The 24582-nt window shown below is 34.3% G+C and overlaps 1 protein-coding gene across 17 annotated transcripts in view; it reads left to right on the forward strand.

Annotated features, from left to right (window-relative positions):
- ERC1 (ELKS/RAB6-interacting/CAST family member 1) overlaps positions 1-24582 on the forward strand; it is a 724558-nt gene that overhangs the window by 179520 nt on the left and 520456 nt on the right. For all 17 annotated transcript variants that reach the window (XM_073222497.1, XM_073222500.1, XM_073222503.1 and 14 more), the window contains one exon: positions 14602-14769. In XM_073222497.1, coding sequence (XP_073078598.1) covers positions 14602-14769 — 168 coding nt within the window. The remainder of the gene's footprint in view (positions 1-14601; positions 14770-24582) is intronic.

A 24582-nucleotide genomic window follows, 5' to 3' on the forward strand; every position in this document is an offset into this window, starting at 1 on the left:
ACCTTTACAGAGGTGGTCTGGATGTAGTAGTGTTGGTTAGAAGCATGGGCTTTGGAGTCAGAACTAGGCTTGAAATGTAACTCTCTATGTTTATTAGTTATGTGACCTTGGATGAAGTACTTTACTTTTTAATCCTCCATTTCCTCATTTGTAAATGAGAATACTTTTTAAGGCTGTGTGGAATTACATTATGTACGTATCTAATATTTATGTATTATAATATATATCATGTATTACTATATATAATATATGGTATATATTATGTATAATATGTTTCTATTTATATATAGCTATATTAATAGATGTTTACTTATGTAGTTATTGTCTGAATTTGGAAAGAAATATTAAATATCAGTGGGTTAAAGTTAAAAAGAAAAACCTTAGAGTTTATAAGTACTTCTATTTTCCCCCTATGATTTTATTTGATCTTTGGATTAAAGGTATGGGTTAGACAAGATAAGTATGGTCTTGCTTTTATAGTTGAGAATCATGTAAAATTTTAAAGTAGCACTTTACTTTTGATTGGCACTTGTGGCCAATCTTACTCGTAACCCTGGGACTTCAGATATTGTTTATGATATTTTCAGGAAATTTTCTATTTTATGCCCATTTTTCTGTTTCTAAATCTTGATGACATACCATGGGCCCTCTGTTCAATTTATTTTCTGGCAGAGCTAGTTTTGTCAGTGAATTGAAATGATGGAGACCTTAACTGCCTCAGATAGTACCACTTTTTTCTTCTCCAAGAAACTGAGTTTTGAAATTCTGTTTATTATAGGAGAACGTTACCATCCATATCTTATCTTAGTGACAGAGAAAGTGGTTCTTCTTCCACAGTTGAGTTGGGGTCAGCATCTAGAACAAAGTAAAGAACAGCCTTGTTTTGGGGCGTTCAGGCACTGGAGATTCTGAGCTGTTGTTTGCCATGCGCTTTCCGCTCAGAGTCCCAACCAGTGCCCCGGTCTGCTGTCTTCTTCAAGCTAGAATTCTGACTTCCACAGTATACTTAGAGTTAGTATTACATTCTTAGGACTTGAGTGTACTTTGGAGATCATCTGGTCTTTTCATAATTGAAACTCTATGTAAGGTAATGCCTAACATTGAATGCTTTCTGTGTACCATGCAGGGGCATGTATTTTCTTTCATTTACTCAGTTAATCCTCACAATAATCTTATAAAAATTAAGACTTCTTGTAACATTTTATAGATGACTGCATTGACCCTAGAGATATTGTGGTTACATGATTAATTTCCTGACTACAGGATTCAGAACCTAAACAATTAAAACTCTAAAACTTACATCTTTGGTCATATTGCCTCCCTCTGAGGAATCTGTTACATGTGTGTATATATGAAACAACTGCTCAGAATAAAGAGGATTTGGTGCCATGTGATGGTTTGGGGTATTTTTCAAGTGACTGTTCTCTCTCAGATTGTTCTAGCTGGCTCACTGCCCTGTCACCACTGTTAGCAGTGTATAGCCTCAAAGGAATTTTGTGGTAGGAGTGTGGGTAGGTGCTGCAGAGTAACATTATTGTGATTTCAAGCCAGTTTGAGATGGTGGACTGACCAAGTTCTGAGTGCTCCTTCTTCTCTCCAAATTCTGTCTATCCCTGAGTAGAAAATTGCTTTAGAAAAAGAGTGTTGGCAAAGGAGAGGTACATGTTATTACACCAGAGGCTTTCTGACCTAGGGGGCTTGCTTTCTGCCCCTACTAGTCCACCCCATTCACAGTAGTGATGGAGCAGTGTCGTGTTTGGGGAGGTGTAGTTAATGATAAGCTTAAGAAAATGACATGAAAATGTAAGTGTAAGTATGAGTGTTAATACAGCACGAGAATAAAAACAGAATGTATAAGTTGCAGACCATCAGTATAAAACTTAATGTCCCCAGAGGATGATAGAAAAGAATGGGGTGGGGTTGGAGGTTTGAGGAGAAATAAGATGGTAAGTAGACACAGTGAGAAGTTTTAGCTGAAATACTTATGAATAATGGGAAAGGCAGTAAATACAGTGAACTAAATCAAAATATGTTTCAGTTGGGCTAAAAAATAAGATACAGAAATAAACTGTCAGTAAGAGTTAAGCATAAGACAAGAGGAAATATCAAAATTTAAAAGAATAGAAAACATTGAGAAAATAAAAAAGAAAATATGCCTCCCAAAACCTTCAACCTGCTTTATGTTAACATTAATTATCTTTTAAGGCGAAGAAGTTAAAAAGCACACTGCAATGTTACTTATAAAAGAAACAGTAGATCAGGAAAATACAGTGGTTGTAAGCATTAATGCACAGCAACATTGCTTTTAAGTGTATAAAGCAACAGTGGGGAGTTGTAGTTGGTTGGTCATTAGTATTTGACCAAAGATAAACAATTATATGTTCAAACTAGTAGGTACTATGTAAATCTTGTATTAAAAGATGAAGAATATGCAATATTTTTAAGATCTTACTGAAAAGAGGTACTAGGTCATAGAGGAAACCTCAAAATTCTCTAGAATCAAAGTCACAAGGATCCCTTATGCAGCCAAATTAGAAATCAGCAATGAAGAATTGCAGCACAGAACCAAAATAAGTCTGGAATCTGAAAATGTACTAAGTGGCTCTTAGGTTAAAGGAGAAATATTGAATAGAGAGCAGAAGAAAATCTGTGGGCTGTAACATAATATTTAGAGAAAAATTTTAGTTTTTAACATACTTATCAGGAAAAAAGAATGAAAGTAAATAAGCTAAGTATTCAAATCAGGAAATTAGAAAAAGAGCAACAGAATTAAATCCAAAGAAACAATAAGATGGAGAGTAATAGATAATAAGTCCGAAATCAGAGAATAAAACAAAACCAAGAGTTAATTTTAAAAAGTTAATCAGATAGGAACCATTCTTACAGAATGATGAAGAAATAACTACTAGTAGCACAGCGTTAAAAATAATAAAAAGACAATGATAAACAATTCTAATAAACTCACAAAGCTAGAAGAAATAAATACATTTCTGGAAAATATGACAGAGTAGTTTCAAGAGATAATAGAAAACACGAACATCAATCACTGTAGAAGTTAAAATGGTCATCCAGGAGAGCTTTATTAAACATTCAAAAATAGATAACAATTTTTCTATTCAAGTTGTTCTAAAAAGCAGAAAAACCGAGAAAGCCCGAGACTACAAAAGGTTATGAGGGAAAACAAATTGAGAGATAAATGATATAATTTACTACTGTAAGGACATCAATTCGTACTAAGTTAATATACATGTATTTTTCAATTCCAATGAAAATACCTTGCAGTATTTTTTTAAGAAATCATTTTATTTTAAATTTTACATGGATGAGTCACGAAAAGGTATATGATTCCACTTTTATGAGATACCTAGAGAAGTCAGATTTCATGGAGATGGAAGTGGAATTATGGTTGCTATGGACTGGGAGGAATGGAGAGTTTTTTAATGGTTCAGAGTTTTTGTTTTGCAAAACAAGACTTCTGGAGTTTGGTTGTACAACAGTGTGAATGTACTGAACACCACTGAACTGTATGCTTAAAAATGGTTAGATGGCAAATATGTGTATTTTACCACAATCAAAAATAATTTCATGGACAAATATAGCTATTTTAACGTTAAAGTGAAGAAAAAAAGAAAAGATGGGAGACCTGCCCTATTAGATGTGAAGATATACTACAGAGCCATAAACCAAACCAAATCAAACAATTCACCTCAGAAGAGTATATTACTGGCACAGGAATGGGCAGATAGATAAGTGGGAAAAAAGTTTGAAATAAGAGGCATTTATGGAGGGGGTGTTTTACAATAGTGTAATTCAGTTAGTGTTAGAAAACTGACTGACATACTATGTGGAGAATAAAGTTGGCCACCTACTTCATACCAGATAAAACAGTGGACTCCAGATTGATTCAAGGCCTGAGTTGAAAGCTCATCAACAAAATGCTGTTGCTTAGGTAAGATATCTTAAATGACTCCATTAAATTTAAGTATTTCTGTTTAAGAAACTGTTGTCAAAGTTAACAAATGTGTGACTGACTGGGAGAAGATATTTTCAGTGCCTGCCAGAATAGCAGGGATTGAGGTACAGAATAAAAAAAGGATGCTTGCGTATTAGTAAGATAAAAGGCATAGAGACTACAGGGAAGGAGAGAAGGATTTGAACTGGCAGTAACAGACAAGAAAACCTATGTGGTTAACATATATAGCATGAGATTTTTCAATCTCATTAGTAAACAGAGAAATGTAGATTTTAAAGACAATGAAATAGTGCATTCCATTAGTCACATTGATAAAAATGAGAAATGAGATAATATTCAGTGCCTGTAAGGATTAGGCTAACAAACATAATGGCATAGTTGTTCCTAGTAATCCCACTCCTGACTGTATTCCCCAGAGAAAATTTCTTACTGGACCACAAGCTCTCATGTATAAGGATGTTCACTACAGAATGAGGAGTTGAAATGTTTATTACTTAGGGGGGTTGGATAAGTAAAATACAGTGATGTGCACCATGGAATACTAGTTACAGGTCAAAAGCGTGATCTAGAAGAACACATAGGGTCATGGATATATGTTTTTAAAAAGTAAGAAACAGAATGAGGTATATAGCATTCATATAAACTAAAACACATATGAATACAAAAGTAAAGCTCTGTATTTCTAAGATACGTGCATATTCAAGAACGTATTAAACACATTAGAATGATTGCATATTGAAGGGAGAATGGATATTGGATGTGAATGGAAAATAATAATAAAACAGTAGTAAAACTTGGCGTGGATCAATGATAGTTTTAAGTCAGTTGAGGATTAAGAGTAATTTAACTCTTTCTCCAAGTTGATAGAAGTTCAAAACCAGTAATTCTGACTGTAAGGTAAGTTGGATATGGTCTATTACCACATTGAAACTCAGAGTTGATTTGGCTGATCTCTGACAGGGCAAATGTCCCTATTTTCCTCATCCCTTCCAACACTGAGCATCTGTCAACAAAGACCCTACATGATAGATGTAAAGGAATGTCTCTACTATTTTTAAAGTCCTTGTAAATGTAAAATTATTTCAAAATAAAAAGTTAAAAAACAAAACAAGGACCCTACACTAGGGTTGTTATGAGGGGTTATTATTTTTGGTAACCAAGGGGCTTGGATTTTAATGGTGACATATGGGCAGCAGAGAGACCTTGGGTCTAAATGGGGTGGGGAAATGAGACTCCTGTATAAATCCAGGACTTTCTTGAGAAAGGGTAGCCTAGAAAAAATTCCTGCTACCAGTGTTAGTTTATAATATGAGAAATGGACTTAACTCACCTGGCCTTTGAGCTGAAGGAAAAGGTTTTCCCTTGTGTAGGTCTGAATTTGAATATAGGTAGCTGCTCTCAGGGGACAGAGTTTCAACCTAGTCCACACAGGTTCCCACAGATAAAAGCCCTGGTTAGAATGAATTTACAACCCTAAATTATTTAATCACCTGTGGAATTTAATTTATCCTGAACCAGTATCAGAAGTAAAAACAAATAGAGTGATTAGACCCTTAGGAACATTGGATAATAGAATGAAACTGTAAATTAGTGGCTAAAATAAAGAATGGACTAGAAAGCTTATGAGTACTCTCCAGAATGAATGAGAAGATACAACTTACTGGGATGTTGTCTTAGAACGATTGAGAGTAAAAGCTGATGCAGAGTAATAAAGGTAGCACCAGATGTTTAGTGTCTCTTAATCTTGACTTTGCCACTTAATTTATGTAAATTTATACTTACTGTGTTTCACCTTCATCTGTGAGAAGAAAAACAGTATTAACTTATAGTGTTGTGAGAATTAAATGAGATAATACATGTATAAGGTAGCACTAAGTAAATATTAATTATTGTTATTATTAAATATGTGAAGGATCGAAAACCTGGGCAAAGAGCGAAACACTATAAATAATACCAGGCAGGTTGTTAAAGAACAAAACAGCATTTTAGACATGAAATATAACTAAAGTGAAAATACTTTTATAGCAGATAGGACAGTTAGTGAATTTCACTGCAGATAGAAGGGCAGTTAGTGAATTGGAAGATAGATCTGATGAGAAATTATCCAGAGAGCAATAGGACAGATAAAAAGAACTCGTTGAAGAGAAATCTTTGGAAATAGAAGTCTTACTTATGTCTATGACAGTTTCAAAAGGAGAGGGTAGAGGAATGAGAGGCAATTTTAAAAGAGATAATTGTTGAGACTTTTTCTGACTTGATGATAAGAATGGACCTTCAGTTCAGGAGCAAATAATTCTTGAGAAGGAAATATCCACACCTACGTGTAATAGTTAAACCATAGATGAACCAATTTAAAAAGCCCCCAGAGAGAAAATATAGTTCACTTCCGAAGGACTAACAGGCCAGCAGTGACAACAGGTGTGAGAATATGGTAGAGTAAAATCTTCACGAAGTTTAGGGGCAAACAATGGTGACTCATAATTCTGTACCCAGCTAAACTGTCATTCATTAATGGAGGTAGAATGAAGACTTTTTTTTCAGACTAACTCCAACTGAGTTTATAGCTTATGGATCCACATAGAAAGAACTGCTAAAAAGAAAGAAATTGTATCTAGAAGGAAAGAGTGAGATGTAAGAAAGAACAGTAGGTAAAGGACATTAATGTGCCATGTAGGAAAAAATAATCATTATATCAATGTAAGAATTTGGCACAGGGCTAACAACAGTAGTGCCATTAAAACCCAAACTCCAAAAGTAATTGAGGTTTATCCAGTAAGAGTGAAGATTAGAGAAAGTTCATGGAAGAGCTTTTCAGTTGCTTCTACTTGTTGGTATTACATTGCTAGTAGATGATAGAGCAGGTAAGTCTCTGCATATAGATTGTTTTTGTCTTCTGCATGAAGAAGACCATCACAGGACTGAAAAAAGTGGATGTATAATAATTAATAATTAAAAATAGTGGAAGATAAAAATGAAGCCCAAGATGTGTGAAAAAGAGAAATTTTTAGAAAAACACCCAAGAGATCTACAACTTTGCTACTCAGTGTGTGGTTCTAACACCAGCTATATTGGCTCACATAAAAGCTTGTTAGAAACACAGAATCTTGAGTCCTGCTTCAGACCTACTGAATCGGAGTCTGCATTTTAAGTTTCCTCAGTTTGAGAAGTGCTATACATTTCTTTAGTCTTTTAGCTAGTGTAGTTTAAACCCCAAATACAAATAAAACCACTGATTGAGGTACCATAAAGATGAGAGGTTTCTGGGATTGACTTTGAGCAAATGTCATTTTGCTTTTCAAAGAAGAGAAGAAAGAGGGTTGCCACATGTATATACACCCTAATCTTGTCCTAAGTGCAATTTGAGAATGGAATATTGGAGGACCTTGAAGTAGAAGTGGTGATCACTAAAAGTCAGCATTAAACTAGGTCATCTCAGACTAATTTTATATTCTTCCCTGGTAGAATTTCTGGTCTGGAAGATCATGAATATATGGGAGACATGTATATACACAAGGCACTGTCAAGGCAATATAAATTGGAGGGAGAAATGTAAGCTGGATAAGGTGATAATTAGTTTTCTTGAAAGCTGTAAAATGACTTTTTCCAAAAAATTGTGTTTAATGATGTATATTAACCTACATATAAGTTTCTGACAGTATCTCATCTTTCTCTGACCTTGACTCTTTGTTAAATATTTTAATGAATTGGATGGAAAAAAGTATGGGGGAGGGGTGCATGTTAGATAAGAAATTCAGCATCCCCAAAGATCTTTAAAGAACAGAGGCTAAATCAAGCAGGATAAAATTTAATATTAAGACTAAAAATCTTCAGCTTTCTATTTGCCTGTACCTCTCTCCTATAGAAAGCTAGCAAAAACAAAATGAAACCAAAAACATAAAAAGCAAAATGAAGCTATTTAAGTAATCCTTCAATATTTATATAGTGTCTGCCAGATCCAAGTGTCTTCCCCCCACAACAAACCAAAAACCATTTGCAATCTTCAGTTTTTAAAAAAGTATCTAGAAGTAAGGATGAGGTGATCAGATAACACCTAAAATAGAAGTTCTGGGAATAATGATTTAAGGGACATCAGCACACTTCAGCCTGTTTAGACAGAGTCTGAAATCATGGCATATCAAGGAACAGCTGAAGGATAGCTTGGAAAAGAAATGCTCTTGGGGGAGTTTGTGGTAGTCTGCACGGGTGGAATGGCTATTATGCGGAAGAGAATCTGGCCTTAGGGGTTGAACTTTGGCGAATGGATAAACTACAGAAAAACATTTTTTTTAACTTCAAGATAAAAGATAAATACTTGTTAAAAGTAGAGCATGGGCAAGCCTCTAGAGAGGAACTGTGTCTGGTTTTCCCTGGAGGTGTTCAAATACTTGAGAGGCCCACTTGAAAGGGGTATTGTATAAAGAGACTCAGGCTTCAGATGAGAGATTGAGTCAGGTGACCTTCAAGTGTCCTTCCATTTTGGAGATACTCTCTGATTCTCAGGTTTTTACCTAGAGAGGTCTTTCAGGCTTAGTTGATCTTAGTTCTGATACCAGAATACGCAAGTGTTACAGGTGTGTTGGCTTAGAGGAGTCAAAGTAGAAGAACTAGGTTGGCTGACTGCCTTGCATTACTTGATTTGCAGAGACCAAGAGTATTAACATTTCTACTGGGGCTGCATAGCTGAATACAGCTTATTCACAGTACACTTTACATAGTCATTATTGTTGTCTTATTTGTCTACTATGGATTTCCAAGGGAAAGTGGGTGGAGATGATACTGACATTGTATTGACATTGATTTTTTTAGATTATAAATTTGTACTTTTTCTTTTTTTAATAAAGGACAGATAAACTGTGTACTGTGGAAAAGTATATCTCTAACCCTGGCCTTTTTGATGTTTCTCTGAGCTCTTCAAGTTTTTGTCAGGTATGAGGCTTCAAACAGAGCTCAACATAGTTTGTTGAAATAGCCTTTTAAAAAGGTTTACTTGTGTGTGTTGTCAATCCCATGGCCCAGTGCCCTTTATTCACCCTCCTTTCTTGATGGGAACAATGGGAAATGTAGTGATAAGAAATTATACTGTAATCTTGGGCAGGTCCCTTACTTTGGGTTTTGATCTACTCACTTTAAAATTAGAGGTTTAGATTATTAATTTAAAAACTTTATGAAATACTGCCAAATGTGGGGAAAATGCGAAGTATAATATAATAGATACCACTCAGATATAATTTACATTAATGTTTGATCACATTAGGTGACCTTTAAAGGTCCTTTAAAAGAAAAGGTTTTAAAAGAATCTCATTCTAAATATATAGTGGAAGATCTGGTTTAAGTAGATAATTTTGTGAGAATCTCAGGTTTTTAGAACTGGTTGCAGCTAGGAAGAAAGATTTGGAAGCTGTCAGTATGAAAGAGGTAGTTAAAGTCTTAGGACTGAATTGATTTCTCTAGAGTAAGTGTGTAAAGCAAGACGGGAAGAGGAGGAAATGACAAGAGGAGCCAGTGAAGAAAACAGAAGGTGTGGTCACAGAGTTAGAAAGGGAGTGAGTCACTCAGGAAAAGCCAAGAGGAGTTCGGGGCACCAGGCATTGTTTTTATGCAGATCTGTTTATTGATATGAAACAAAGGTTAAGATAGGCTTTAACAAAGGTTAAAATAATGAATGATTTTGTGATCAGAAAGTCTCTGAGGGGCTTTCCTGAATATGTTTTCTGTGGTTTGCAAAATAGGGACCTCACACAAAATTATTCCGTGAACTCAGTTCACTCCAAACTGCGAAGGATCAGTGTAGCATCAGAGCAGTTAACCTAGGAGTAGCAAAGTGGTTTTCATGGTGGTTTTTCCCTCAGATCTCTAGACCAGAACATTTAAATTTTGCAGTGCATGAAAAAGCAGACAAAGAAAAAGTGTACACAGGTGATTTGAATTGAATACTTAGTAAAGAAAAGATCATTTAGTGATTTGAGCATAGGCTTGGGTAATTTCTATGCCTAATATTTGTGATATGAAATCTTTTTTTAAAAATATCAAAGCCTGCATTTCCAGCTACTCTTACATGAAAGGTTTGTATGTTTATAACAAGAGGTTTCATTCTTTACCTTTTTCTGTCACTAAGTCCCGTGGGTCTCATACTTAATGTTCCCTGAAAATGGCATATAGGGATTTATGACTGGTTAGCACTGGCATGTTTCTGGGTCATGTAACTGAGTCAGGAATCTAACCTGAAAGTAGCAATATAGTTATCGTCCTATGAGACATTGGTACCATCAGAGTAAGAAACATTCAGAAGTAATGAGGGATGTTGTCCTGCTTCTTGATTCTTGATCCACACTTGGAAAGCCTTTCATTTTTCTGAAATTAATGCTGAGAAGAACTAATAGACAAGTGTCTGGGCTTTTTACCCTTATAATAAACATTTAATAGTGCCTTTTGAGGATATTGGGTAAACTGTTTTTGGATGAGTTGCTTAGTTTTTTGTTGATATATTTGAATATATAGTTACATATCAAGGTGGAATATATAGTATACAAAATACAAATTAGAATGTAGAAATTAGGTGCAAATGATTTGGTGTGTGATTTATTTATTTTTAAAATTTCTGACATATGTACTTTTTTAAGACTTTGACTTCTTCAGTTGTGCAGAAGGGTCATTGAACTCAGTAAGCACCCTCTTGATTCACTGTGACTGATGCTCTGTAATAGATTCACCTAATAGGAACCAAATCTGATACTGTCAAATAGGATTAATAGCCACTCAGGTCAGCTTGAGCTCTGTCTGAATGCCAAGTGGATACGGGTCACTGGACTCTTTTGGCATCTTGAGCAGCCTGGTTGTTGAATTTCATATTCTGCAAAGGTCTTTGCTGTGTGGTGGCAGTCCTTTCCCCCAGTTGAATCAATATCTCTTCTGACATATCTCTTCTGGACCTTTTTTCTTCTTTGCATGGTGGAGTGTTTCTGATTTTAATAGCTAGATGAAGGAAAACCAAGAGAAACTTAAAGACTTGGTCATCTTGTACTTTAGAAAGGACCACTGGAGAAATTAGTGGTAATGGATTTCATCTTTGTTTTGCATTGAACTTTAATTCTTCTTCTGAGGTCATTAGTGCTGAAATTAGGCATCAAAGCTAGACATTTTTAGTCTTGGACTCACTGGGCTTGACTTACTTAGTTCTACTGTTTGTCAGCAATACACATTTTGTATCATTGCTAAATAGTTTTTTCTTTTTCCTTAACCTTGAGGAGGATTTTAAGTGAGCTGGGTATCTTGACCCATGTCAGGTTTACATTTCATACAGTGTTCAGGAAAGAACTGATTTAGATAATCTTTGATTTCTTTCATTAGCTGTTTGACAGTTTTAGCATACAGATCCATACATGTTTTGTTAAATTAATACCTAAGTATTTAAATTTTTTGGAGAAATTGTAAATGGTCATAAATTTTGAAAATCCATGTTTAATACTCGGTCATATTTAACTTTGGGCAGTTCACAAAATATCTACATTTTTAAAAGCAGGTATAAATACACCTCTGTTTTCCTTAGTATTTTTATTAACAACTATTTCAGGTGCAAAAATACAGAGAGTATAATAGATACTTTAAATGTGTGCATAAGCTTTAAATTTTACCATGTATTTTCCAGTATTTTTTTCTTTATACTTTATCCTTTCTGTGTCTTAAAAAGGAAAAAATTCTTCCATGCCTGAATTTCTTAAAAGTATTTTCCTGTATTTCTTTCTAGAATTTTAGAGATTGCTTTTCATATACAAATCTTTAATTCACTCAGAATTCATTTCTGTGTATGATAAGAGTTGGGGATCTCCCTCCTCCATCAGTATGATTAGCCAGTTGTCTAAAAGTTTATTGAATACACTATACTTTTCTTCTGATTACAGTGTCACCTCTGTTTGGTATATGTATGGGTCCCTGTATGTGTGGGTCTGTAGCTGGGCTCCGAATTTCTATTATAAGGATCTATTCCGGTATCAATACCATGTTTTCTAATTTTGCTTTAAAAATTTATTGACATAAACTGCATATATTAAACTGTATAATTTGGAAGTTTTGACACATATGTGAAATCAAAACCATAGTCAAGATACTGAATATTGTCCCCAAAGTTTTCTTGTATCTCTTTGTAATCCCATTCACCTGTTTGTTTCTGCTGTTCTTCACTACTCTCCACTTCTTCCCTCATTCCCAGGAAACCCGTTATCTGTTCTCTATTATTATAATTACTTTGCATTTTCTAGAATTTTATGTGTAAGACATCATATATATATATAATCTTTTTTGTTTAGCTCTTAGGGAAGGAGTATTACAGAATTACTGGTTAAGGTCGTAGGATCTGGTGACAGACCACTTAAATCCCTGTTCTTCCCACTTACAGCTGTGAGATCTTGGGCGTGTCTTCCTCTCTAAGTCCCAGTGTCCGAGGCTGTCATGGGAGAGCGACATTTTCCACAGGGAAGAATACAAAGGAAGCAAATAATGATGCTTGAGAATAGAATTGTGAGGATTTTAAATGTACTATGCATATGGTTGGCAAGCATATACATGACCTTATGCAGGAAAGTTCAGAAGTCTGAGGGCAGAATGAAAAAAACTTTTATATATTAAAGTAAAGGTTTATAAAATAAAAACCTTATAAAAAAAAAATGACAGAAAAAAAAGGAGATCATGAGAGGCTGTGTTTGAAATGATTGCCCAGACTGGGAGAAAAACAAGTAAAACCAGAAAAGCGATGAATAACAAAAAAGATAGGGATGATGAATCAGAGATCATGTTAATGCACAAAGAGTAGGTTTAGTAGGCGTAGAAGGAAGAGAAGAATAATGTTTCAAAAATGAGATTTTCAGAATTTGAAAGTTCTTTTATGGACCTTTTGAGAATATAATAAGGTTAACCATATATCATTTATTGAAGTAGAATAGAGGAAAATTGGAGGTAGAAAAGTATTTAATGAGGGGGCATAGTAGATTTTTGGTGAAGAATTATAAATAAGACCTAAAAAGGTTATTTTTCCAATTTCTGCATTGTTGAAACTGGTGATATTGAACTAGTTGGTAGAAATGTAGTTTGGTGTTATGAAATCTGGTTTATTGATGTGTTTTTCCCTTTCAGCATAGTCCAGCATAATTTGTAAGTACATAATGATTTAACTGTAGCAATCTCAAATGAGACCAGTCTCCTAGGAAATTTTCCATAATACTTACTGAGCAGTATACCACCATACATATGGTTCTCTGATACCTCATAGTTTAGACATACTAGTACATCTTTCTTAGAGTTTTGGTGTACTCAAGATCTGAGTCATTACTCATATTACCTGGTTGTGTGTGTGTATGGGGGGAAGGTTTAATCCACAGATAGAAAAAAATAATATAGGACAAGTTTAAAGTTAAAGATGTTTTATAGCAACATATTTGATACCTTAGAATACCTTAGATGAATACTGTCAGTGTGGTAGTTACCATTCACATGTGGCTTCTGAGCACTTGAAAGTACTATGGCTAGTCCGAATTGAGATATAAATTACAATATACATTAGACTTTGAAGATTTAGTATGAAACAAAAATGTAAAATAGCTTAATATTTTTAATATGGATTATATGTTTGAAACAACAATATTGTAGATAGACTAAAATGTATTAGTAAAATTAATTTTACCCGTTTCTATTTTATTTTTTAATGTGGCTGCTAGAAAATTTAAAATTTCACGTGTGTTTTGCATGTATGATTTACATTATATTTTTATTGAACAAGAGTGTCTTAAGATAAAAGAAATCCACCTCCCTGTTTTCCTGTGGTCAAATGCGTTACTATTTGCTGAATTATAAATCATAAGCAGAAAAGAAAAAAAAAAGAGAAAATTTGGTGGTGAGTATGCTTGATGAAATTTTCAGTGAATGGATTTAAAAATACATATCATTAGAATCTAGTTAAAGTTACATCTAATGAGAGCTGTGAAACTTTGAGAATAAAGGTAACTGGATCCCAGACTTGAGCTGACTTGTCTGGGGCTTTTTGCTTTGCCTTGCACAGCTATCTAAGTGCATTATGGGATTGTCTGTGCAGAGACATTATGTTCTACAGCTAGACTGTATTATCCAATACAGCAAGGGTAATGCTTAGTGATATTTGTGGTTTTCTTTCTAACTTTTTTAGATTTTCTGAAGCAGTGTAGCATCCTTGGGGACTTAGACTAATTCTTGAGCGCAAACCTACTGAATCAGAAACTGGGGCTGTGCCTGGCAATCTGTGTATATGAGCCAAGTGATTCTAATGCACATAAAGTTTGAGTAATATAGTTGTGGATTACACTACTTTTATAGAAGTAGCAAAACTCATCCTCTTAATAATAATTCTCCAATTGTCCCCTTGGGTCAGGTCTACTTATCCTGATAGCATGGTAAATTTCACTGATACAAATTCTATTTTTATTATAAAAGTGCTCATAAAGTTTTAAGGCTTAATTTCTAAAATAATAATTATATTTAGAGTGCCATTTTATTTAATTCTAATGAACATTTACTGTAGTAGTGTAATTTAAACAACTGGTACATACCTGTTTGGAAGTAATTCTGTTCCTTTTTAATTATTTGTAAAAATCTTACATTCTTAGGTGGATGCTCTCCGATTGCGTTTGGAAGAGAAAGAAACCATGCTGAATAAGAAGACAAAACAAATTCAGGACATGGCTGAGGAGAAGGGGACGCAAGCTGGAGAGATACATGACCTCAAGGACATGCTGGATGTGAAGGAGCGGAAGGTTAACGTTCTCCAGAAGAAGGTACGATGCAGGTGTTCTTGAGCTTAGTGTCCCACAACTTGTCCCACATTCCTATCACCAAGCTATCACTACATTGCCATCAAAGGGTCTTTCTCATTCCTCTGTTTATGTTTCTGCAATTATTAATTGAAACTCTTACTGCAATAGGTAGATTGTTAAAACTGCGCTGCATATTCAGTTTTTAAAATTTTAAAGAAAACACTATTAATATCTTCAGTAGTATTTTTCATGCTGCTGTTTGAAAAGTGCCTTTTTGGTTGCCAAAGTGGTTGCCTTGACATTCTTCTGCCTCTTCTGATCTTCTGTCTTGCATTGAAACTGTAATGGCATGAATTTTAGTTTAGTACATGGACTTAGGGTGTTTGCAACTCCATCTATTAAAAGACTACAATTTTGAGTAGAAAAACATGCTATTATAGTTAGCATGTAATGTACATGTGTCAGGGAAAGAAAGGACTTCCTTGCTCTTTTACCTTAATCATAATTGGATTCTAGAATTCTAGAATAAATAAATTCTAATTCTAGAATAAATAAGTAAAGCATTAATAGTTGTCCTCCCTCTTTTTTAGTTTAATTAAGGGGGTACCTTTGAGACAACAGTTGTAATAGACACTTGTATTTATTGTTCATCTCCATTGAGGAGATAGAATGAAAAGTATTTGATATTGCCCCAATTTATTTGTTTTTGTTTTTTATTTTAGTTACTTATTTTTTCCATTTTTTAAAATTGAAGTATCATTGATATTCCTTCTTATCTTTGTTTCAAGTATACAACACAGTCGTTTAACAGTTACTCATATTATTAAATCCTCACCCCCCAACTAGTACAGTTACTATCTGTCAACATAGGACAAGGTTACAGAATCATTAGCTACCATCCGTATGACCAACTTATGATTGAGAATTTTTGTGCCCCTTTATCCCCCTTGCCTTCCCCACCTCCACCCTTTCCCCATGGTAATCACCTATCACTTCTCAATGTCTGTGAATCTACTGTTGTTTTGTTCCTTTTGTTTTGTTTTTATATTCTACATATAAGTGAAATCTCATGGTATTTGTCTTTCTCTACCTGGCTTATTTTGCTTAGCATGATACCTTCTATATTGCTGCAAATGGCAGGATTTCCTTTTTTTTTTTTACCCAAGTGGCTGAGTAATAGTCCATTGTGTGTATATTCCTTATCATTCATCTATTGGTGACATTTAGGTTGCTTCCATAACTTCGCTATTGTAAATAATGAGGTGATAAACATAGAGGTGCATATATCTTTTCGAATAAGTGATTTTGTTCAGATAAATTCTTAGAAGTGGAATTACTGGATCAAATGGTATTCCTATTTTTAGTTTTTTGAGGAACCTCCGTTCTGCTTTCTGCAGTAGCTGCACCAGTTTACATTTCCACCAACAGGGTAGGAGGGTTCCCATTTTTCCACGCTCTCACCAACACTTGTTATTTCTTGTCTTTTGGATAGTGGCCATTCTGACTGGCATGAGGTGATATTTTATTGTGGTTTTGATTTGCATCTCTCTAATGATTAGTGATGAAGAGCATTTTTTTACGTGCCTGTTGGCCATCTGTATTTCTTCTTTGGAAAAATGTCTGTTGAGGTCTTGCACCCATTTTTTAATTGGGTTATTTGTTTTTTTGGTGTTGAGGCATGAGTTCTTTATATATTTTGGATGCTAATCCCTTATTGTTTATGAATATATTCTCCCATACTGTAGGTTGCCTTTTTGTTCTGCTGATGGTCTCCTTTGCTGTATAGAAGCTTATTAGTTTGATGTAGTCCCACTTGTTCATTTTTTACTTTCTTTCCTGAGGAGATATGATAGGAAAACATTGCTCATATTTATGTTCAAGAGATTTTTGCCTATGTTTTTTTGTAGGATTTTTATGGTTTCATGACTTACATTAAGGTCTTTGATCCATTTTGAGTTTACTTTTGTGTATGGAGTTAGACAGTAATCTGGTTTCATTCTCTGGTATGGCTGTCCAGTTTTTCCAATACCAGTTATTGAAGAGGCTGTCTTTTCCCCATTGTATATTCATGGTTCCTTTATCATATATTAATTGATCATATATGTGTGGGTTTGTATCTGGGCTCTCTTTTCTGTTCTGTTGATCTCTGGGACTGTTCTTGTGCCTGTACCACATCATTTTGATTACTCTATCTTTGTAGTATAACTTGAAGTCAGGGAGCATTATTCCCCCAGCTTTGTTCCTCTTTCTCAGGATTGCTTTTGCTATTTGGGGTTTTTGTGGCTCCATATGAATTTTAGGATTATTTTCTCTACTTCAATGAAAAATATTATTGGTACTTTGATAGGGATTGCATTGAATCTGTAAATTGCTTTGGGCAGGATGGCCATTTTGACTATTAATTCTTCTTATCCATGAGGATGGGATTGATTTACATTTGTGTCTCCTTCAGTTTCTCTGATAAGTGTCTTAGAGTGTTCAGAGCACAGGTCTTTCACCTCCTTGGTTAGGTTTATTCTTAGGTATTTTATTCTTTTTGATGCAATTGTAAATGGAATTGTTTTCCTGATTTCTCAGAAAAAAAATTGATTTTTAACCTCTAACAATAGTTAAGGAATAAAACTCTCTTTACAAAACCTCAAATGCAGCTTCTCTCGTATGTACAGAGGACCATGCCCTACATTACATGAGTTTGGTTTTCATTTGTTTTCTATAAGTAAATGTAAAAATTTGATGACTCCAAATATCAGTTTACTATAGCTTGTTAGTAGATGCCATTTTATTATTTAAAATATTTATACATATATATAAAATACATACATTCTTCTCACCCTTTCCCCTGCAACTACTCACTTCTCTTCCTGTTCTTTATATAGTCTTCCAGAAACAGTCTACAGATATACAAGAAATTATGTATTCTTTTTTTTCCTGTTTACCTGTTATATTCTTTAAGAAACATTTTATAAATGTTATGTTCCACATAAAGCAAAAATGTCTCTTTCAACACAAATTTTACCAATCCTTATTACTCTTCCTTTCCTTGTGTTAATATTTTTTGAAACTCCTACCAAGGGTTAATTCATTGTTACCAATTCCATTGTACTGCATTTTTTATAATAAGGTTTCTACCGATGGCTGTTTAATTTGCTTAAAATTTCTGCTTTTATATAAAATGCTGCCAAAAAAGTTGTACATAATATAGTTTATCCATATGTGAAGTATATTTTTAGGTAAATTCCTTGAAGTAGAATTACTGGGTGAAAGGATATGCATTTGTAATGGTGGATTTTGCCAAGTAATAAGTATATTGGCTAGAACCCAGAGGCTGTTTGGAAGTAATGCATGTCTTATTTTTAAGTAGAATAACATTTTAAAGAAAGTTTTTAATAACTGCAACTGGAGATTTGAAGTTAGAATTAACAGCTTATTATTCTGAAGTAACCATAGTTTGTAAAAATAGAATAGTGACACTTAATGCTTGCCACTTTTGGCAGTAGCTTTTAGATCATGATTGCTCTGTCACAATCAGTGGCTAAATTTTTAGGCTGTGGTAATATATTTTACATACATAAAGTTATATTCTACATGTAATACACTATAACATTCATCTGTATCTACATATAATATAGGTCTTTAGAGGACATAGCTAAACCAAAACTTTCAAAAAATATACTCTTAACTTCATGAAATGGACTCCGAACTAGCTTTTCCCATTTCATAAGAGAAATAAAAAAATGTTAGTGGTGATTCATTAGATTAGTTCTGTACCCACTAATAAAACACTTTTACACTTTGGTATCCTGTCTCCCATGCTTCCTTATTCCTGCCCCCAAAACAAAAACAAATCTAAAACAAACAAACCAAACCCAGACATATATGATAAGAGAGAGGTTCATTTGTATAAGTCTTTAGCTAAAAAGTGTTAGCTTCAGATTTTGACATAAGGTTGATCTTACTCCAGAATGCAGCTTTTCCCATTACAACAACTTCCTCATTGGAAGGATTAGATGGTAATATGTGTTGAAGCTTTTGACACTGTAGACATCATACAAGTCTAGTCTCTTTATTTTTTGCAGGAGAAGGTAGAGGGCCACTAACTGAGCTCATTCAAGTACACTACACAGCCTCACTCATTTGTCATGTTACAGACTTTGATTTGTCTTAAAACAGTTATCAGATAGATAACATAGCTACTTTCAAAACTGGTTTAGATTATTCCTGCTTCTTTTAAGATAATTACCTCTATACTTGTCATTTTTTAGTGCTTAGAGCCATTATGTTCTACTTACTTTGTTGTAAAAGTTACTGCACTAACGTGATCAGAATCAACATTTGTGAATCTCCTGGACCATTGTTTGCTGATAAAATAGAAGTAGCTTCAATTTTTAGATCCATAGGATAAAATAAAGTGAACACAGTAAGTTTAGAGACAGTTTAAGGTTCTCAAAAGAGCTATAACAATTTTTTATTATGGCATTCCTTAATTGAGGTGCAAATATTCCCTTGCTTCAGTATACTGTTAGTAAGCTGGATTTTCCTGTGATTGACAAACAGAGGGGAGCTGGTTGAATTTGAGCACTCCTCATGGAGAATGGGGTTGAGGGCATAGAGTGAATGACAATGAATGGGCTGTGCTGAAATGATGGTGGTGTCAGGAGGCCGTTCAGAAGGTGATGAGCAGCACAGACAAGATGTGGAAGGCACCATATGTGGAGTAGCTGATGTAGGAGACCTGGGAGAAGAGCAACAGAATGGAGATACAGATGAAGGCGGCCCATACAGTGGTTACTATGGAGGCAGCATATCTGGCCTTTGTTATACTACAGGGCATTGGTGATGGCTCAGCTGTTCAGGGCAGTTGCACAGAGATACAGTTGGAGGCCATGCAGTGTAGCACATGATGCCAGAAGACAGCCAAATGTCACAAAGGATTTGGCCAAAGAACCAGGTGAGGGCTATGGCATATGTGATACTGATGGATACGACCAAGGTGAAAACCAAGAGGTTGGCCATGGCAGGGAGCCAGTGGGGGAGCTGGCTGGAGCGTGGAGCTTCCTGGGAAGGAGGATGGTGGCAAGCAAAAAGGCATTGCAGAGACCTTGGACAGCTTGATGACAGGAGGGATCTCAGCAAGAGAGATCTTTAGCTCCTGAGAGACGCAGATCCCAGGCTTCTCAGGTCTGTAGCATCAGGATCTGGTGGAGGCCTCCAGGGAAGGGCCTTCCACTGACTGGTTTTGTGGCGGCATTTCTCTGGCTCTTCCCTGCTTGTGGCTCCTTTCACATTGTCTTCCCCACAGAACAGGTCATCCTTCCATTTCACACTGATGGGAGCCACACATCATGTGAACACATGAGTGAAAAGACCTAGGACTTGATTGTGTAAAGAACATTGAGGTGACCCAGATGTAATTAAAGATTTTTCTTAAGTCAGATGAATCCCAAGATTTTTCACTATTCTGGAACTCTGGTGGAAATACTTGGAATTTCTGAATTAATTAAGTTATCACACCTTTGTGGACAAAGCTCTGAAGTTTCTAGCTTTTGTCGTTTTGGCTCTTTCCAAAGTTTGAGACTCTTATTGTTTGCTGCTATATCAGAATTTTCCCCTCTTATTCTGAGAAGATTCTGGATTCCAGGTTTCATCTGGGGAGCTTTTAAAACTAGAGGACTGATTGAGAGAAGCAGTCCAGTGAACAGTCTACACGGTTTTCTCAGGTTAATCTTGACACAAAATGAGTTACTTATTTCGGTTCCTCTTCTATTGATTGTTTTTGAGCCTGAAGAAATAAACATTCCAGTTACCAAGAATTGTAGAATGCATGAGCTTGGAGAAGACAAAACAAGTAGATCACTCTGAGCTTACCAGGAGGAGCAAGTGCACCTGGCGTCTGAGCTTGCCCCGCTGGATCCTGCTCAGATCCCATCACTTAATTTTGCCTCACCTTAACTGTAACTGCCAACTTAGCTCCTTTCCCTGGACTCTTCCCTTCCCTGTGATCTTTGAGATCCTCCAAATTGCTTTTTGTTGTTGCTAAATTGGTAGACTTTATTTTTTAGTGCAGTTTTAGGTTTACAGAGAAATTGAATAGAAAGTCAATTCCCATGTATTCCCTTCTTCTTGCCCTCAGTTTCTTCTGTTATTAACATCTTACATTGGTATGGTAATTTGTTAAAATTAATGAACCAATATTTTGTACATTATTATTAACCAAAGTCCATAATTTAAATAAGATTTCACTCTTTTTGTTGTACATTCTGTCGGTTTTGCCAAATTTATAATGACATGGATCCACCATTACAGTATCATGCAGACTAGTTTCACTGCTCTAAACATCCCCTGTGCTCTATCCATTTATCCCTCCCCCAACTCCTGCTACTACTGATCTTTTTATTTCCTCTGTGCATTTTCCAGAATGTCATGTAGCTGGAATCATACAGTATATATCCTTTTCACACTTGCTTCTTTCATTTACTATATTCAGTTAAAATTCCTCCATTTCATTTTGAGGCTTGATAGCCTACTCTGTTTCATCACTGAATAAATTTCCATAGTCTGGATGTACCAGAGTTTACGTAATTACCTTTGAAAGACATCTTGGTTGCCTCCAATTTTTTCAGTTGTGAATAAAGCTGCTGTAAACATTCATATGCAGGTTTTTTTAAGTTTTTGACTCATTTGGGTAAATACCTAGGAGTGCCATGGCTGTATATGTGGTTAGGCTATGTTTACCTTTAAGAAACTGCCCCTGTGTTGCAAATGGGGGACTTTGCAACACTTTAGCTTTGCAAAAAACATGTTAGAACTTGAGTATTTTTTTTTCTTTTTTCCTTGACTGTGTATACAGTAATGTCTTACTGTCAAGACTGGGTTATTCCTACCTGATGTAATGTTGCTGCTGACTTCTAACATTCCAGCAGTTATTTTTTTAGTAGAAAATATTAAGTATTCTTTAGGGGAGAGTTGTACAGCCGTTGTAAAAGTTCAGCCTCTGAAACGTTTTATGTATAATGTAGATTTTTTTATATATGATTATTATATATAATGTAGAACCACTTTCAAAAAATGTAAATGTATTCAACTCTTAAAATCTAAATACATATTTAAACCACTAAGAAGGGGGCCAAAGGGTACAAACTTCCAGTTATAGAATAAATAAGTCCTGAGGATATATAATGTATAGCATGGTAACTATAGTATAGAATACTGTATTGCATATTTGAAAGCTGCTAAGAAAATGGATCTTAAAAGTTCTCATCACAGGAGAAAATTTTTTTACCTATGTATGGTAACAGATGAGTCAGCTGGACTTATTATGGTGATTGGCAATATAAACAAATATTGAATTGTTATGTTATATACCTGAAAGTAATATAATATCAGTTATACCAGAATTTTAAGAAAAGCACTAAGAAATGACAGTATGGTTTAAAAAAATTATCCAGTTTAAATATTGTGAAAATTATCTTCAAGAAACAAATTCAAGAAGTACAAAAGCAAATAACGTGAAATTGAAGTCTTCCCCCCTATCCTTTGGCTCCATAGAGATTCCGCTTTATGTTTTTATATGTGGTTTAAATATTTATTTAGATTTTAAGAGTTGAATACATTTACATGTTTTAAAGTGGTTCTACATTATATATAATAATCATATATTAAAAAATCTACATTATACATAAAACGTATGCAACAATTCTTTGGCACCCTCTTTACAAAATATCTTGCATATGTAGGATACGTATGTTATACCCTTTTTTTTAAGATCACTGGAATCATACATTTTATTTCTTCAAAAATAAACATTTTTATGTCTTTTAATGTGTAGCTTTAACTCAGTTGTTTTTAATGTGTGTGTGGCTTCCAGTGTCATACTTATACCATAATTTAATTAAGTGATAATGTCCTGTAGCTTTATAAGTAGATGTTTATAGATTTTTTCTTGTTTATATGTTTGTTAAAATGGTAAAACAAATGATATAAACACATTATTGATGATTTGATAATTTCAGGTATCTAAAAAAATTGATTGATGACAAATTGTTCTCCAAAACCCTTGTGCTAGTTTAAATTAGGAATCTTTTTCTGCCCACTTTCATCAAATATTTGTTACCAAATCTTTTAAAACTTCCACTAACCTTGTAGATAAATTAAACAGTACCTATTTACTTGATTAGTTTTTATTTAAATTTGAGTGCATGCTGAACATCTTTTCATAGGGTTTCCTTGTGTTGCAAGCTACATATTCATGTCTTTTCTATATTTTTCTTATTGATTTATAGGAATTCTTTCCCTAGTAAGTAAATTGGCCTCTTTCCTCATGTTTTACGTAGAAGTTTTCGACTCATTTGGGTAAATACCTAGGAGTACCATGGCTGTATATTTTTACTTCATTTATGGTATTTATTTTAGAACTTGTGTCAGATTTACTAGTTCTTTCCTTTCTGTTCTCTTAATTTTAGGTCATGTTCAGAAAGTCCTTAAGTGTGCCAGGGCTAGTAATAATTCACAAATACTTCTAAGTTTCTTTTCTCTTTACACCTAAAAATTGTTTTATATATTGCTGTGATGATTCAGCTTTATGTTTTTATATGTGGCCAGCCAGTCATCGTTGTAATATGTATTTAATTACCCTTTCTCTTCTGATTTGAAATTCTGCAAATAATACTGTATTTGGATTATGGTCTCTTGTATTTATTGGCCTCTCATTTTGTATCAGTACCAAACTCTTTCAATGATAAAGCTTTATAATGCATTTTAATATTTTGTAGGGGTTTTTCCATTTAATTAATTTTCTTTATTTTGGAGGGATTTCTGACTTTATTCAGTTGTTTCTTTTTCCAGATGAACTTTACTGTCATTTTGTCAAATTCCCCTTCCTTCCAAAACATAATCTTGTTACTGTTTCTATTGGAAAGTGATGCCTCACAAGTCAATTTAAAGTTTCAGAGAGAATAACAATTAACTTTGTCAAATACTGCTGATGAGTTAAGTAAGATGAAAACTGAGATGAAAATTGAACATTGGATTTAATAAAGTGAAAGTTAATATCCTTGATTACAACAGTTTCCTGGAGTGGGAAAAGTTTATAATTTGTGCCTAGTTTTCCTAATCTCTTTTAAATAAAGATATTTTAATAAATAGCTATATATTTATTTAATAAATATATAGCTTTTAAATAAATTGCTATATGTTTAGTTTTCTGTGTCTTGATTTAACAGAAAGTGATGCTGCATCTATTGATTACTTCTATGAAAAGTAATTAATTTATAATCCCCCTTCCTGATTTTTGTTGGTAAGGGGTTGTCTTGTGCTGATTCCATAATACTTTTCAGAGTTACACTGTATTGCTTTCTGAGGGGGAAAAACATCCTTTTCTATAATTGTAATTCATATTGTTTAGCCTTTATTTCTGTGTTTAAGTGACTTTAATGTTTATCATTAGCGTCTTATAGCATCACAGCTTATCTGTTCCCAAGGTATAAGTTTTTATTTAATTCTTGGTGGTCCAAGAGTTCCTTTGAGTACTTTTTCATAAAAGGTCGTGGATGCTCTATTTACCAAGTTCTTGCTGGTCGATCATGTGTTCTACTCTCTCTTTATATTTTATATTTTAATTATTTCAAAGATACAAAAACATGTACAGAATAACATAATAAGTATTGGAATTACTCAATTGAAGAAGTAAAAATGCAGAACAGTTGATGTGTCTTGATGGTATTCCCCTCCATTCTGTCCTGGAGATAAAATACTTGATTTTGGTATTTATGCATGCCTTCATATGTTCCATCAGGATGCATATGTTTATACTTTTCCAACCTATATATGTACTAATAA

This window comes from Manis javanica, chromosome 15 (assembly GCF_040802235.1).
Source record: "Manis javanica isolate MJ-LG chromosome 15, MJ_LKY, whole genome shotgun sequence".
Lineage (NCBI taxonomy): Eukaryota > Metazoa > Chordata > Mammalia > Pholidota > Manidae > Manis > Manis javanica.